At 35.4% G+C, this 15,479-nt stretch overlaps 1 protein-coding gene across 3 annotated transcripts in view; it reads right to left on the bottom strand.

Moving 5' to 3' along the window:
• Positions 1 to 1,335: 1,335 nt before the first annotated feature.
• cldn15lb (claudin 15-like b) overlaps positions 1,336 to 15,479 on the bottom strand; it is a 39,293-nt gene continuing 25,149 nt past the window's right edge. Inside the window, exons 3-8 of one of the 3 annotated variants that reach the window (XM_039660490.2) lie at positions 3,905 to 4,069; positions 3,734 to 3,815; positions 3,511 to 3,621; positions 3,400 to 3,418; positions 3,212 to 3,235; positions 1,336 to 2,081 (exon numbers count right to left, since the gene is read on the bottom strand). In XM_039660490.2, the coding sequence (XP_039516424.2) occupies positions 2,076 to 2,081; positions 3,212 to 3,235; positions 3,400 to 3,418; positions 3,511 to 3,621; positions 3,734 to 3,815; positions 3,905 to 4,069 (407 nt within the window). In that variant the 3' untranslated portion in view covers positions 1,336 to 2,075. Of the gene's footprint in view, positions 2,082 to 3,211; positions 3,236 to 3,399; positions 3,419 to 3,510; positions 3,622 to 3,733; positions 3,816 to 3,904; positions 4,070 to 6,432; positions 6,901 to 15,479 lie in introns of those variants that run through there. The other 2 variants (XM_039660489.2, XM_039660488.2) reach the window with 2 other exon arrangements.

Here is a 15,479-nt window from a genome sequence, read left to right as displayed (position 1 = left end):
CCTTATTCCCTATGCCGTTTGCAGTGCCCTTCGAACTGAACATGTTCGTTCCCTTCGAATTGGAATCTCACTTAAAATGGCAAAATACCGAGATGGTCCTCACTGCGGAACATGAAATCCATGGGGAGGAGTCGGATCCAGATCCAACTCCTCCCACCTTACATACACCTAAACCTAACCAACTCCGCCCCCTGATCCCTAAACCCACCCCTAATCCCTAAACCCAACCCTAATCTTACCCATCTCCACCCCTTGGATCGTGATCCGACTCCTCCCCGTGGATCTCATGTTCTGCATTGAGGTGCTACTGAAAATACCCTGTGAAGTCCACTTCGCAGTCCACTTACGGTCGAATGGAACGCACCTAATGTCTAATTGAATGTCGCTGGCTGCAGTAACACGTCTCTGTCCATGCGGGGGCGCTCGCGGTCGAGTGCAGAATGAATGGGAGTCAATGGGGTTTTTCACCCCCATAAATCCACTTTTCTCAGGATGTAATTTTTTGTCAAGTAATTTTAAAGTTGCATTCAAAGGGGAGGGCTAAGATAATACACTCAGCTGAAAATCGCATTTTTAAGTTCTCTTATCTGTTCTAAAAATCCGTTCAAAAATGTGATGGCGTCACAGTCACACAATAGCAGAATGCTAGCGTGTTCCAGCCAACAACAGCCTAACCTGTAGGAAATCAAAAGGACATAAGTACTCGTTCATTCGACTTTTGGCCTATAATCTATATTGAACTTGCGGAATCAACAATAAAATCTATTTTGATTTAACGACAAGCAGATGAAAGAGACACATTTAGCCGTTTAGCCCCATAGACTCCCATTCATTCTGCACTCGCCCGCGATCACCTCCAGTGGAATTCTAATGGAACTGCAACCAAGATAATACATACACAACGGGGCTAATAGGAAGTGCCAAGGCTCTCCGTTAGACGGGCTCCTCTGGAATAACTCTGTGGTAGTTGTAAAATGAGCCTATTTCCAAAAAGGGTGGAGTGTCCCTTCTCACTTTACCCCACCCCACATTTTAGAAAAAAAAGGAAAAAAAAACGATCTCTAATTCAGGATACTCTATCTATCATCATCATCACATGATTTTATATGTTAATAGTTCATAATATGTATGATATAGCCTCCGTTTTTCTACCTGAATTTATTTGATTAAGTTGACAGCATGAAAATTTACTTTAATATGCAAAAAATATATTTTTGTGTAAAAAAAACAGCACCATGAGCTCCTTTATGGCCAAGGGGAAATGGATTGGGCTTGAAAACACAATGGTCACATGACCACAGCTCTGTTCCGTTGACTAGATAGAGTTATCAGATCTAGTGTTTTATTAAACTTTATTGTCAATCAGAAAGGAGTACATTTCAGTTGCAGGGACAAAGTACAACTTTTTTTTAAACATTTGTTTTTCGTACCGATCTAAAAACATACACTGATAACAGCAAAACATTAAATAAAAAACTGTTTGCACAATTGCAAAATTCACAGAACTGTTTTATTCACATGAAACACACATATAACAACACAACTTTTCAAAACACCAGAACAGACGATGTAACATTTATATAGCAAACTAAAATGATCCACATACGCATGACAATTCACATGACATAAGAGTATTAAAGTCAACATGAAATATGAAAAAAAAAAATGTACAGCAGGGAATTGATTTAGGATGTAAAGTGGGTGTTTCATATTAAAATACAGTCTAATTGATATTTTGCTGACTAAATAATTATATTCTGATACAAGATTATAATGAAATCTAAGAAGATACTGATGAGTCATGCAGTCAAACTGTACTAATATTTCACAATGTTACTCTTCTATTGTGTTTCTGATCAAGTCAATGCATAAGAATCTGAAGTGCATGACTGACTATGAAGGCAATACCACTTTCAAGAACGTCGGGGGAGTTGCATAAGGCTGAGTTTTAAGATGCAATCCTAAAAAAGCGTGTCCTTGTAAAGGAAGAAGAATGGCCTCAGACATAAGCTTTGGAGAGGGTGTTTTCAGACGGCGCTGATCTGTAGATCTTCTGTGGCTGCGAACCGCTGTAGTTATAACTAGAGAGAGAGAGAGTTTGTTTGTTTTATTATACACACACTAACACATTCACTAGCACACACACACCACTGAAAGTACATATGCTGTATTTGATTTATTTATTTATTTATCCCCACCCCTGTTTTTCCACACTTATTAATACAGAATTTGTTCTAATTTGTTAAATTTTTATTTTACTTTTGTTTTACAATGTACAATTTGTCATGCCAATAAAGCTCAATTAAATTTTAACCCTCTGGGGTTGTTCGGCCCAAATGGACCCGAAGAATTTAAATAATTTTTTTTAAAAATCACAGTTTCCTCGGAATGGTCCGAAATTTGGTGACTTTGTTGGTATTTGGTATTTGAACACCCCAAAAAAATTGGGGACAGGATGTGAATAGTCTAAGTGGTTGTAAAAAAATATGGATCCAAATGGACCCGCATGGAAAATGAATGGGAAATTGGCAAAAATGTGAAAATACTGAGCTTTTTTGTGCGTACAATCTACAAATCAGCAACGATCTTGAAAAAAAAGCACACAACAGTGAAGGGATGAATCTATAAAACATCAAGAGTGCAAAACAGACACGTCCACACACACACAAACACACTTTTATACACAAACACACCAAAAATTCAGATTATACATGTGTTTTGCATTTTTAAATGCTCAGTTTGTCCACCAGATGGCATCCATCTTATTTCAAAAATTGCTTTTATGAGGCCTAGGCTTGACTCTAAAATGAAATACAGCTTTAAAAAAAAAAATTTTTTTCAATATTTTTTCTATTATGTTCAATGGGGGGAAATTTTGTCATAATTATTGCATTAATACTAATTATAATTTTTTTTTTATTTTTGAAATTTTCTCAAAACACCAAAAATGAAAAGAAAAAATATTATAAAAAAGAGTAAAAAAAAAAAAAAATCATGATTTTTTTTTTTTTTTTTTATATGAATCCCGCCCTTTGGGTCCATTTGGACCCGAACACCCCGAGTGTGACTCTGAAACGAACAACCCCAGAGGGTTAAGAGAGAGAGAGAGAGAAAGAGAGAGTGAAACACACACACACACACACTCACACACGCACATAGAATTCTAAAATGTTCATAGAATTCTGAAGTGTTGATTCATTGTTCTGCTTACCTGTTTCATGTTTGTATATGTACACTCTAAAAAATGCTGGGTTGTTTTAACCCAACTTTGGGTCAAATATGGACTAACCCAGCCGTTGGGTTAAATTTTTACATTACATTTTTAACCCAAAATTTCGGGTTTGTCCATATTTGACCCAAAATTGGGTTAAAACAACCCAGCATTTTTTAGAGTGTACATGTGTGATGATTAGAAATGCTTTAGAAAAAAAATTGAAACAATTGTCATGCCAGTAAAGCCAGTGTTGAGTTGAGTTGAGTTGAGTTGAGGTCTGTGGTGTGGAGACTCACCGTGTTTGTTCGGGTGCCGAACTCTTAAACGACGTACACAGGATTCCTCCGCCCAATATAGCCAGAGATCCAGCGGCCCATCCCAGATACAGACCCACACCCAGCTCATACCTGCACACACACACAATAACGTTTAGGTTCTAAAGGTTCAATAAACAGTATAATAATAAAGACTATTATGTCAGGCTTTACAGGGTTAAATATGGTTTAATCTTTGACTCACTTCGTGCCTCCGTAGAAAGGATCATTAAACTCCTGAACGACTCGAGCAGCGTACCACGACACCGCTACCATAACACACAAACCTAACAGAGAACACGCACACCAGAACATGAGGCACTTATATGATTCAGCAGTGTGTGTGTGTGTGTGTGTGTGTGTGTGTCACCCTCACCTGACAGGATGAACATCACTCCAGATGTGAGGCTGATTTTGCCCTTGGACTCCTCAGACGTGCTGCCCAGTTTAGTGCACTTCAGGCCCATCGTGGCCAGAACCACCGACAGCAAACCCAGAACCAGTGCGATTATCATCAGAGCTCGACAGGCCTGGATGTATCCTGAACACAGCGGAGCAAATCACACACACTTATCCTGACAGCGGAGCATTCACACACACTTATCCTGACACAACACCAGGAACTACGGCAGTACTGAGGCTTGCTACTGTACATGTATATGACATTATTTTTATATATATACACAATACAGCAAAAAATATGTGCCATTCTATTGTTTATAGATATTTTGAATAAAGGGGAAAACATGGAAACTTATTTTTGATGAAAAAATATCTCGTAATTCTGAGATAATTAAGTCGTTAATTCAGAAAAACAGACCAAAAACTTATTTTCCTTGAAAATGATCTCATAATTCTGCGATAAATAACTCGTTATTTCAGAAAAACAGAGCATAAAATTAATTTCCATGAAAAATGATCTCATAATTCTGAGATAAATAACTTGTTAATTTAGAAAAACAGAGCAAAAACTTCTTTTCCATGAAAAAAATTCTCGTAATTCTGGAATAATTAACTCGTCAATTCAAAAATACAGAGCATAAACTTATTTTCCATGAAAAAAGATCTCGTATTTCTGAGATAATTAACTCATTAATTCAGAAAAAACAGCAAAAACGGATTTTCCAAGAAAATTCTTGTAATTCTGATATAATTAACTTGTTAATTTAGAAAAACAGAGCAAAAACGTATTTTCCATGAAAATTCTCGTAATTCTGACATAATTATCTTGTTAATTTAGAAAAACAGAGCAAAAATGTATTTTCCATGAAAATTCTCATAAATTCTGAGATATTAACTCGTTAATTGAGAAAAACAGAGCAAAAACTTATTTTCCATGAAAAAAATTCTCGTAATTCTGGGATAATTAACTCGTCAATTCAGAAATACAGAGCCAAAACTTATTTTCCATGAAAATTATCTCGTAGTTCTGGAATAATTAACTCATTAATTCAGAAAAACAGAACAAAAACCTATTTTCCAAGAAAATTCTTGTAATTCTGACATAATTAACTCGTTAATTCAGAAAAACAGAGCAAAAACTTCTTTTCGATTAAAAATGATCTGGTAATTCTGAGATAATTAACTCGTTAATTCATGAAAAACAGAGCAAAAAAGTATTTTCTATGAAAATGATCTGGTAATTCTGAGATAATTAACTCGTTAATTCATGAAAAACAGAGCAAAAACTTATTTTCCACGAAAAATTATCTCGTAATTCTGGGATAATTAACTAATTAATTTCTAAAAACAGAGCAAAAACCTATTTTCCATGATAAATGATCTTGTAATTCTGAGATAATCAACTCATTAATTCAGAAAAAACAGAGCAAAAATGGATTTTCAAAGAAAATTCTTGTAATTCTGATATAATTAATTCGTTAGTTTAGAAAAAACAGAGCAAAAACTTATTTTCCATGAAAAATTATCTGGTAATTCTGAGATAATTAACTCGTTAATTCATGGAAAACAGAGCAAAAACTTATTTTCCATGAAAAATGATCTCGTAATTTTGAGATAATGAACTCATTAATTCAGAAAAACAGAGCAAAAATGTATTTTCCAAGAAAATTCTTGTAATTCTGACATAATTAACTTGTTAGTTTAGAAAAACAGAGCAAAAACTTATTTTCCATGAAAATGATCTCATAATTCTGAGATAATTAACTCATTAATTCATGAAAAACAGAGCAAAAACGTATTTTCCATGAATACGTATCTCGTTATTCTGAGATAATGAACTCTTTAATTCAGAAAAACAGAGCAAAAACTTATTTTCCACGAAAAATGATCTCGTAATTCTGGGATAATTAACTTGTTAATGTCTAAAAACAGAGCAAAAACTTATTTTCCATGAAAAAAATTCTCATAATTCTGAGATAATTAACTCGTTAATTCAGAAAAACAGAGCAAAAATATATTTTTCATGAAAAATGATCTCGTAATTCTGATATAATTAATTAATTAATTTGGAAAAAACAGAGCAAAAGCTTATTTTCCATGAAAAATTATCTGCGTAACTCTGAGATACTTAACACGTTAATCAGTAAAAAGCCATCAGTAAATGAGCGTTCAGTGAGATGTTGCAGTACCGAACGCTTCCACTAGAGGAAACTCGACTCACATTCGTTTCCAACGCTTCATTTCTGACCGTGAACAGTATTTTTTTCCGAACCGTTTAACCTTTTACCTTTACCAAGTTTCCTACCATTCCGATAATATAAAATAAAAAGTGACCAGAGTTAAATGCAGTATTTATGTCACAATAGTATTTTTTTTTTAAAAGCAATCCCATCATATATCATGCAAAATCAATTTTTCCTTTTGATTTTGGGGTGAAATATAAGCAATCTTGCAAGCAATATGAACACAAACTCTTGTAAGTGTGTGTGAGGAGTGTGTTACCAGATAGAGAGAGCATAGACTCGAACTGCTTGCAGTTTCTGACGCCGGTGCTGCCCTCGGCGCACGACTGCCACAGGTTCTGATCGTACCAAACAGACGTGATCAGCTGATCCGCAAACGTCGACGAACGCCACGAATCATTCAACAACGACATGAGGGAGAGCAACCAGCCCCCCAAACACATCAGGAAGCCCAAAAGCTGGATCCCAGTCGACATGATCAAATCCACACACAATACCCAACCAAACACACCAGCCGATAGTTGAGAGTGTGTGTGAGTGTGTCAGTGTGTTATAGAGTCATGATCAGGGTCATAAAACCATAAACTCCGGTCCCGCCTATATTGGCTTTTACTAGATAACACCATGAAGATGAAGCAAGTCAATATAGGAAGTGACATGTGACTTAAGAGAAAAGTTTGAGTTTATAAAATACAGTATATAAGGCCTCTGACCTTTCATAAGGTGACATTGGGTTTTTGGTGTGTGTTTGTGTGTGTGTGATAGGGTCAAACTAAACACACAGAAACCCAGAACTATATTTTAATAACACGGACACATTTCGTATAAAACAGATTCATAATATCCAACAGATCAGTGTTATTTTACTAATATTTATATATATATATTTAATTATTTATTTATTTATATTTTGTATTAATATTAATATCAGCTCACATTTTAGTAAGTGGGCCGTTGCCATTTTTCTTTTTAATATTTCTATTTATTATTAATTTAGTTTTATTTCAGCTTTAGTTTTGGTTCCAATATCTTAGCTTTAATAGGTTCCAAGTCTTTAAAGGTGCCAAATGGGATTTAAAATCAAATCATACAACATGTTCCATACCAGATGGGGGCAGTATAGACGAATCCGGCGAAACTACCGGAAGTAAGCGGGGCGCCATTACTGAGCTGTTGCTGGGTAGCGTTGCGCCATTGCCTCCTATTGTTTTAGTTGCAACTTGCGTCCACTGGAATAAACAGCCCGCGATTTACGACTGTCACTAACGTTACAACGTTAGCCCTTGTATAATGTCGAGTGGGTAAACAGTTTCCGTTATAAATTGTTTCAATGGTGGCAGTAAAATTTCGATTTTGAAGAGAAAACATTGTGAAAAGCCCGGGTCGAGTGCCCCTGTCTGGTGCCGTACAGTTTACAGATTTCCTGGGCGAGTACAAGACGTGGACATTCGCATATAATAACAATTATTTAATGACATAAGTAAAAAAAAATATAATAAATATGTCATATAGTGATCAGCAAAATCTCCTCTCTTGCTATTTTTTCTATTCAATTAACATGCTATGGTCATTAAATGGCTTTCCTGAGCTAAATGTAACGTTATGTGACATAATTGTTTTCCTGCTGTTATATTGACCTCTTTCCATGGTTTAAAAACACTAATTGGTCGATATTATGTATACTTTCTAGCTGTAACGTTACCTTACCCTTGCCTGTTGCAATATGAAAATGAGATAAATAATGGACACAAATGAAAAACATGAATTTGTTTATTTGATTTCATTCATTTATTTATTTATTGTTGCCAAATGGACAGATCTTTTTATAGTTTCCTCGTTAGCAAACGTTAGCCTAGCTAGCTTGCCAAGCTATTTTCATAAATAACGTTAATCTGTAAGATCGTTTGTACCTTCATCTGTGACTGGAGGCCACTGCAGTCACAGATCAAACCAACAAGTCATTCTGCCTGGCTGTAGCTGTCATCGAGGGTGAGTTCGCGTTATCACCGAGGTTTGTTTACATACCGGTGCATATGTCTATATGCCTGTGTAACAGCTCAGTAATGGCGTCGCCACAAGATGGCAGCCTACACAGAACGCTCGTCGGATTCACTGCGGTCAAGCCAGCCGTGGTTCGAAAATACACGGTCAAGCCAGCCGCTAAAAAAACTAAGTGTGTGCGCCTATTACCATGAATACGGTAATTTCAGTCACAACAGAAAAAGAACGCGCTTCAAGGCGCTTGAGTTGCCCAGATCATTTCCGTCCGTCTGTATCTATCTATCTATCTATCTATCTATCTATCTATCTATCTATCTATCTATCTATCTATCTATCTATCTATTTATATGTCTGTCTGTCTGTCTGTCTGTCCGTCCATGTTCTCTCTCTCTTTTAATTTTTCTCTTTCTTTGTTTCTTCTCTCTTTCTTTTTCTCAATTTTCCTTTCTCTCTATTTTTCTTTCTTTCTTTCTTTCTTTCTTTCTTTCTTTCTTTCTTTCTTGCTTTCTTGCTTTCTTTCTTGCTTTCTTTCTTTCTTGTTAGTTGGCTATATGTATAAGAGACAATGTACCACATGCCACGTTTCAAGAAATTTTGTACTTTACTACGTTTTCCTTCTTTTACATTCTAATGTTTGACTAATGCTTTTTTCTCTCTCTCTCTTTAGGTCACATCTCAAGAGATTGTTTAACACATTTATGTACAAACAAAATAAAGTTTTCACTCTTTCTACAGTAAATACATTTACTGAATATTTTTTACTGTTCTCTTGAATCCAATGTTCCATACACACCATGAGACCAGATACATGACATTGTCGACTTTATAAGATTTAAAGACCTCATTTGTAATACTTAGAAAATAGCAATATTCATTTCTTATGGGGGACATCCCCTACAGTATACACAACTTGGTTTGTATATCCAAAACAGTTTACTTTTGCATTTTTGAGAAATGTCATATTATTCAATTATGAGGGGCCATAAATTCCTCATTTCTAATAAGCAGAAAAAATAATGTTCAGTTCTTGTATGGTACGTCCCATACAGTACACACACCTCATATCAAAACATTTTACTGTAGCATTTTGGAGAAATGTCACATTATTCAAATTCAGAGGCCCACAGTGACCTCATTTCTAATAAGTAGAAAAAACTAATGGTCAGTTCTTGTACGGGACGTGCCATACAGTACACACACCTTATATCAAACCATTTTACTGTAGCATTTTGGAGAAATGTCACATTATTCGACTTCAGAGGCCCATAAAGACCTCATTTCTAATAAGTAGAAAAAACGAATGGTTGTTTCTTGTACGGGACGTCCCATACAGTACACACACCTTATATTAAACCATTTTACTGTAGCATTTTGGAGAAATGTCATATTATTCGACTTCAGAGGCCCATTAATTCCTCATTTATAATAAGTAGAAAAAACTAATGGTCGGTTCTTGTACGGGACGTCCCATAGAGTACACACACCTCATATCAAAACATTTTACTGTAGCATTTTGGAGACAGGTCACATTATTCGACTTCAGAGGCCCATTAATTACTCGTTAATAATAAGTAGAAAAAACTAATGGTCGATTCTTGTACGGGACGTCCCATACAGTACACATACCTCATATCAAACCACTTTACTGTAGCATTTTGGAGAAATGCCATATTATTCAACTTCAGAGGCCCATTAATTACTCGTTAATAATAAGTAGAAAAAACTAATGGTGGATTCTTGTACGGGACGTCCCATACAGTACACACACCTCATATCAAACCACTTTACTGTAACATTTTGGAGAAATGCCATATTATTCAACTTCAGAGGCCTATAAATTCCTCATTTCTAATAAGTAGAAAAAACTAATAGTCGATTCTTGTACGGGACGTCCCATACAGTATACACACCTCGTATCAAAACATTTTACTGTATCATTTTGGAGAAATGCCATATTATTCAACTTCAGAGGCCCATTAATTCCTCATTTCCAATAAGTAGAAAAAACTAATGGTCGATTATTGTACGGGACGTCCCATAGAGTACACACACCTTATATCAAAATATTTTACTGTAGCATTTTGGAGAAATGTCACATTATTCAAATTCAGAGGCCTATAAATTCCTCATTTCTAATAAGTAGAAAAAAGTAATGGTCAATTCTTGTACAGGACGTCCCATACAGTACACACACCTCATATCAAAACATTTCACTGTAGCATTTTGGAGAAATGCCATATTATTCGACTTCAGAGGCCCATTAATTCCTCATTTCTAATAAGTAGAAAAAACTAATGATCGATTCTTGTACGGGACATCCCATACAGTACACACACCTCATATCAAACCACTTTACTGTAGCATTTTGGAGAAATGCCATATTATTCAACTTCAGAGGCCCATTAATTCCTCATTTATAATAAGTAGAAAAAACTAATGATCGATTCTTGTACGGGACGTCCCATACAGTACACACACCTCATATCAAACCATTTTACTGTAGCATTTTGGAGAAATGCCATATTATTCGACTTCAGAGGCCCATTAATTCCTCATTTCTAATAAGTAGAAAAAAATAATGATCGATTCTTGTACGGGACATCCCATACAGTACACACACCTCATATCAAAACATTTTACTGTAGCATTTTGGAGAAATGTCACATTATTCAAATTCAGAGGCCCATAACGACCTCATTTCTAATAAGTAGAAAAAACGAATGGTCGGTTCTTGTACGGGACGTCCCATACAGTACACACACCTCATATCAAACCATTTTACTGTAGCATTTTGGAGAAATGCCATATTATTCGACTTCAGAGGCCCATTAATTCCTCATTTCTAATAAGTAGAAAAAAATAATGATCGATTCTTGTACGGGACATCCCATACAGTACACACACCTCATATCAAAACATTTTACTGTAGCATTTTGGAGAAATGTCACATTATTCAAATTCAGAGGCCCATAACGACCTCATTTCTAATAAGTAGAAAAAACTAATGGTCACTTCTTGTACGCGATGTCCCATACAGTACACACACCTCATATCAAACCACTTTACTGTAGCATTTTGGAGAAATGCCATATTATTCAACTTCAGAGGCCCATTAATTCCTCATTTATAATAAGTAGAAAAAACTAATGGTCGGTTCTTGTACGGGACGTCCCATACAGTACACACACCTCATATCAAACCATTTTACTGTAGCATTTTGGAGAAATGCCATATTATTCGACTTCAGAGGCCCATTAATTCCTCATTTCTAATAAGTAGAAAAAAATAATGATCGATTCTTGTACGGGACATCCCATACAGTACACACACCTCATATCAAACCACTTTACTGTAGCATTTTGGAGAAATGCCATATTATTCAACTTCAGAGGCCCATTAATTCCTCATTTATAATAAGTTGAAAAAACTAATGGTCGGTTCTTGTACGGGACGTCCCATACAGTACACACACCTCATATCAAAACATTTTACTGTAGCATTTTGGAGAAATGCCATATTATTCGACTTCAGAGGCCCATTAATTCCTCATTTCTAATAAGTAGAAAAAAATAATGATCGATTCTTGTACGGGACATCCCATACAGTACACACACCTCATATCAAAACATTTTACTGTAGCATTTTGGAGAAATGTCACATTATTCAAATTCAGAGGCCCATAACGACCTCATTTCTAATAAGTAGAAAAAACTAATGGTCGGTTCTTGTACGGGACGTCCCATACAGTACACACACCTCATATCAAAACATTTTACTGTAGCATTTTGGAGAAATGTCACATTATTCGACTTCAGAGGCCCATTAATTCCTCATTTCTAATAAGTAGAAAAAACTAATGGTAGGTTCTTGTACGGGACGTCCCATAGAGTACACACACCTCATATCAAAACATTTTACTGTAGCATTTTGGAGAAATGCCATATTATTCAACTTCAGAGGCCTATTAATTCCTCATTTCTAATAAGTAGAAAAAACTAATGGCCGGTTCTTGTACGGGACGTCCCATACAGTACACACACCTCATATCAAACCATTTTACTGTAGCATTTTGGAGAAATGCCATATTATTCGACTTCAGAGGCCCATTAATTCCTCATTTCTAATAAGTAGAAAAAACTAATGATCGATTCTTGTACGGGACATCCCATACAGTACACACACCTCATATCAAACCATTTTACTGTAGCATTTTGGAGAAATGCCATATTATTCGACTTCAGAGGCCCATTAATTCCTCATTTATAATAAGTAGAAAAAACTAATGGTCGGTTCTTGTACGGGACGTCCCATACAGTACACACACCTCATATCAAACCATTTTACTGTAGCATTTTGGAGAAATGCCATATTATTCGACTTCAGAGGCCCATTAATTCCTCATTTCTAATAAGTAGAAAAAACTAATGATCGATTCTTGTACGGGACATCCCATACAGTACACACGACTCATATCAAACCATTTTACTGTAGCATTTTGGAGAAATGCCATATTATTCGACTTCAGAGGCCCGTTAATTCCTCATTTCTAATAAGTAGAAAAAACTAATGATCGATTTTTGTACGGGACATCCCATACAGTACACACACCTCATATCAAAACATTTTACTGTAGCATTTTGGAGAAATGTCACATTATTCAAATTCAGAGGCCCATAACGACCTCATTTCTAATAAGTAGAAAAAACGAATGGTCGGTTCTTGTACGGGACGTCCCATACAGTACACACACCTCATATCAAACCATTTTACTGTAGCATTTTGGAGAAATGCCATATTATTCGACTTCAGAGGCCCATTAATTCCTCATTTCTAATAAGTAGAAAAAACTAATGATCGATTCTTGTACGGGACATCCCATACAGTACACACACCTCATATCAAAACATTTTACTGTAGCATTTTGGAGAAATGTCACATTATTCAAATTCAGAGGCCCATAACGACCTCATTTCTAATAAGTAGAAAAAACTAATGGTCGGTTCTTGTACGGGACGTCCCATACAGTACACACACCTCATATCAAAACATTTTACTGTAGCATTTTGGAGAAATGTCACATTATTCGACTTCAGAGGCCCATTAATTCCTCATTTCTAATAAGTAGAAAAAACTAATGGTAGGTTCTTGTACGGGACGTCCCATAGAGTACACACACCTCATATCAAAACATTTTACTGTAGCATTTTGGAGAAATGCCATATTATTCAACTTCAGAGGCCTATTAATTCCTCATTTCTAATAAGTAGAAAAAACTAATGGCCGGTTCTTGTACGGGACGTCCCATACAGTACACACACCTCATATCAAAACATTTTACTGTAGCATTTTGGAGAAATGTCACATTATTACACTTCAGAGGCCCATTAATTCCTCATTTCTAATAAGTAGAAAAAACTAATGATCGATTCTTGTACGGGACATCCCATACAGTATATACACCTCATATCAAAATATTTTACTGTAGCATTTTGGAGAAATGTCACATTATTAGACTTCAGAGGCCTATAAATTCCTCATTTCTAATAAGTAGAAAAAACTAATGGTCGATTCTTGTACGGGACGTGCCATACAGTACACACACCTCATATCAAAACATTTTACTGTAGCATTTTGGAGAAATGCCATATTATTCAACTTCAGAGGCCCATTAATTCCTCATTTCTAATAAGTAGAAAAAACTAATGATCGATTCTTGTACGGGACATCCCATACAGTATATACACCTCATATCAAAATATTTTACTGTAGCATTTTGGAGAAATGTCACATTATTAGACTTCAGAGGCCTATAAATTCCTCATTTCTAATAAGTAGAAAAAACTAATGGTCGATTCTTGTACGGGACGTGCCATACAGTACACACACCTCATATCAAAACATTTTACTGTAGCATTTTGGAGAAATGCCATATTATTCAACTTCAGAGGCCCATTAATTCCTCATTTATAATAAGTAGAAAAAACTAATGGTCGGTTCTTGTACGGGACGTCCCATACAGTACACATACCTTATATCAAACCATTTTACTGTAGCATTTTGGAGAAATGTCACATTATTCGACTTCAGAGGCCCATAAAGACCTCATTTCTAATAAGTACAAAAAACGAATGGTCAGTTCTTGTACGGGACGTCCCATACTGTATAGACCATTTCACAAGATGTAAACAACACTGGTCCAGAAGCACTTCCTGTTTCAGTTTTTTAACACTACATAAAAGCTGGGATAAAATACAACCAACAGAACATTTAAAACTGAATCAAAAAGTTAAACAAACATCTTTAAGATGTTTTCTTTACATGTGAAATAAAGAAAACAGTTACAAACTGAAACAGGAAGTGCTTCTGGACCAGTGTTGTTTACATCTTGTTAAATGGTCTATACACACCTCATATCAAACCACTTTACTGTAGCGTTTTGGAGAAATGTCACATTATTCAACTTCAGAGGCCCATAAATTTCTCATTTGTAATAAGTAGAAAAAAATAATGGTCAGTTCTTATACAGGACGTCCCATTCAGTATACGCACCTCATATCTAAATAATCATCATCAAGGAATGATATATAGCCATTTTAACCAAATATAGTGCATTAAGTGAAATGATATATCAATTCATTCAGATATGTCTTTCATTCATTCTCTATGAAGTTCTGTTAAAAAATTTACAGAAACCTAAAAATGTTTTGTTAAAAAATGTTTTTGTGATTTCTTTTTACATTTTTCTCTTATTTTGTGTTCATTTGATTTGATTTTACTGAGTCATGTTTTCACTGCAGAGGACAATCTGTAAACAGTGTAATGACACGGCAAATGAATACATTCAAAAACGTATTTTAATGGGTCTAAGGAGGATAATTTTTGGAATATCTATATCTATATCTACACCTATATCTATATCTGTGTGTGTGTGTGTGTGTGTGTGTGTGTGTGTGTGTGTGTGTGTGTGTGTGTGTGTGTGTTTGTGGTTTGTGTGTGTGTGTGTGTGTGTGCGTGTGTGTGAGTGTGTGTGTGTACTTTCAAATAATGTTTTTACTGTATTTTTGAACTTTATATATATATATATATATGTGTGTGTGTGTGTGTGTGTGTGTGTGTGTGTGTGTGTGTGTGTGTGTGTGTGTGTGTGCGTGTGTGTGTGTGTGTGTGTGTGTGTGTGTTTATTGTAATAAGGAAAAACACTTATGTTTATTTTGCGTTGCACTCAAATAGAAAACAAGTTTATAAAGTTAGATGACATGCAGCATAATCGGACTATGTATCATTCTCTTTGGCTCTTCCGATGCA

Source organism: Pimephales promelas, chromosome 16 (assembly GCF_988280905.1).
Source record: "Pimephales promelas chromosome 16, fPimPro1.hap1.1, whole genome shotgun sequence".
NCBI classification, from domain to species: Eukaryota; Metazoa; Chordata; class Actinopteri; order Cypriniformes; family Leuciscidae; genus Pimephales; species Pimephales promelas.
Note: the sequence above shows the minus strand (reverse complement) of the source record. Positions and strands in the feature narration are given on the sequence as shown.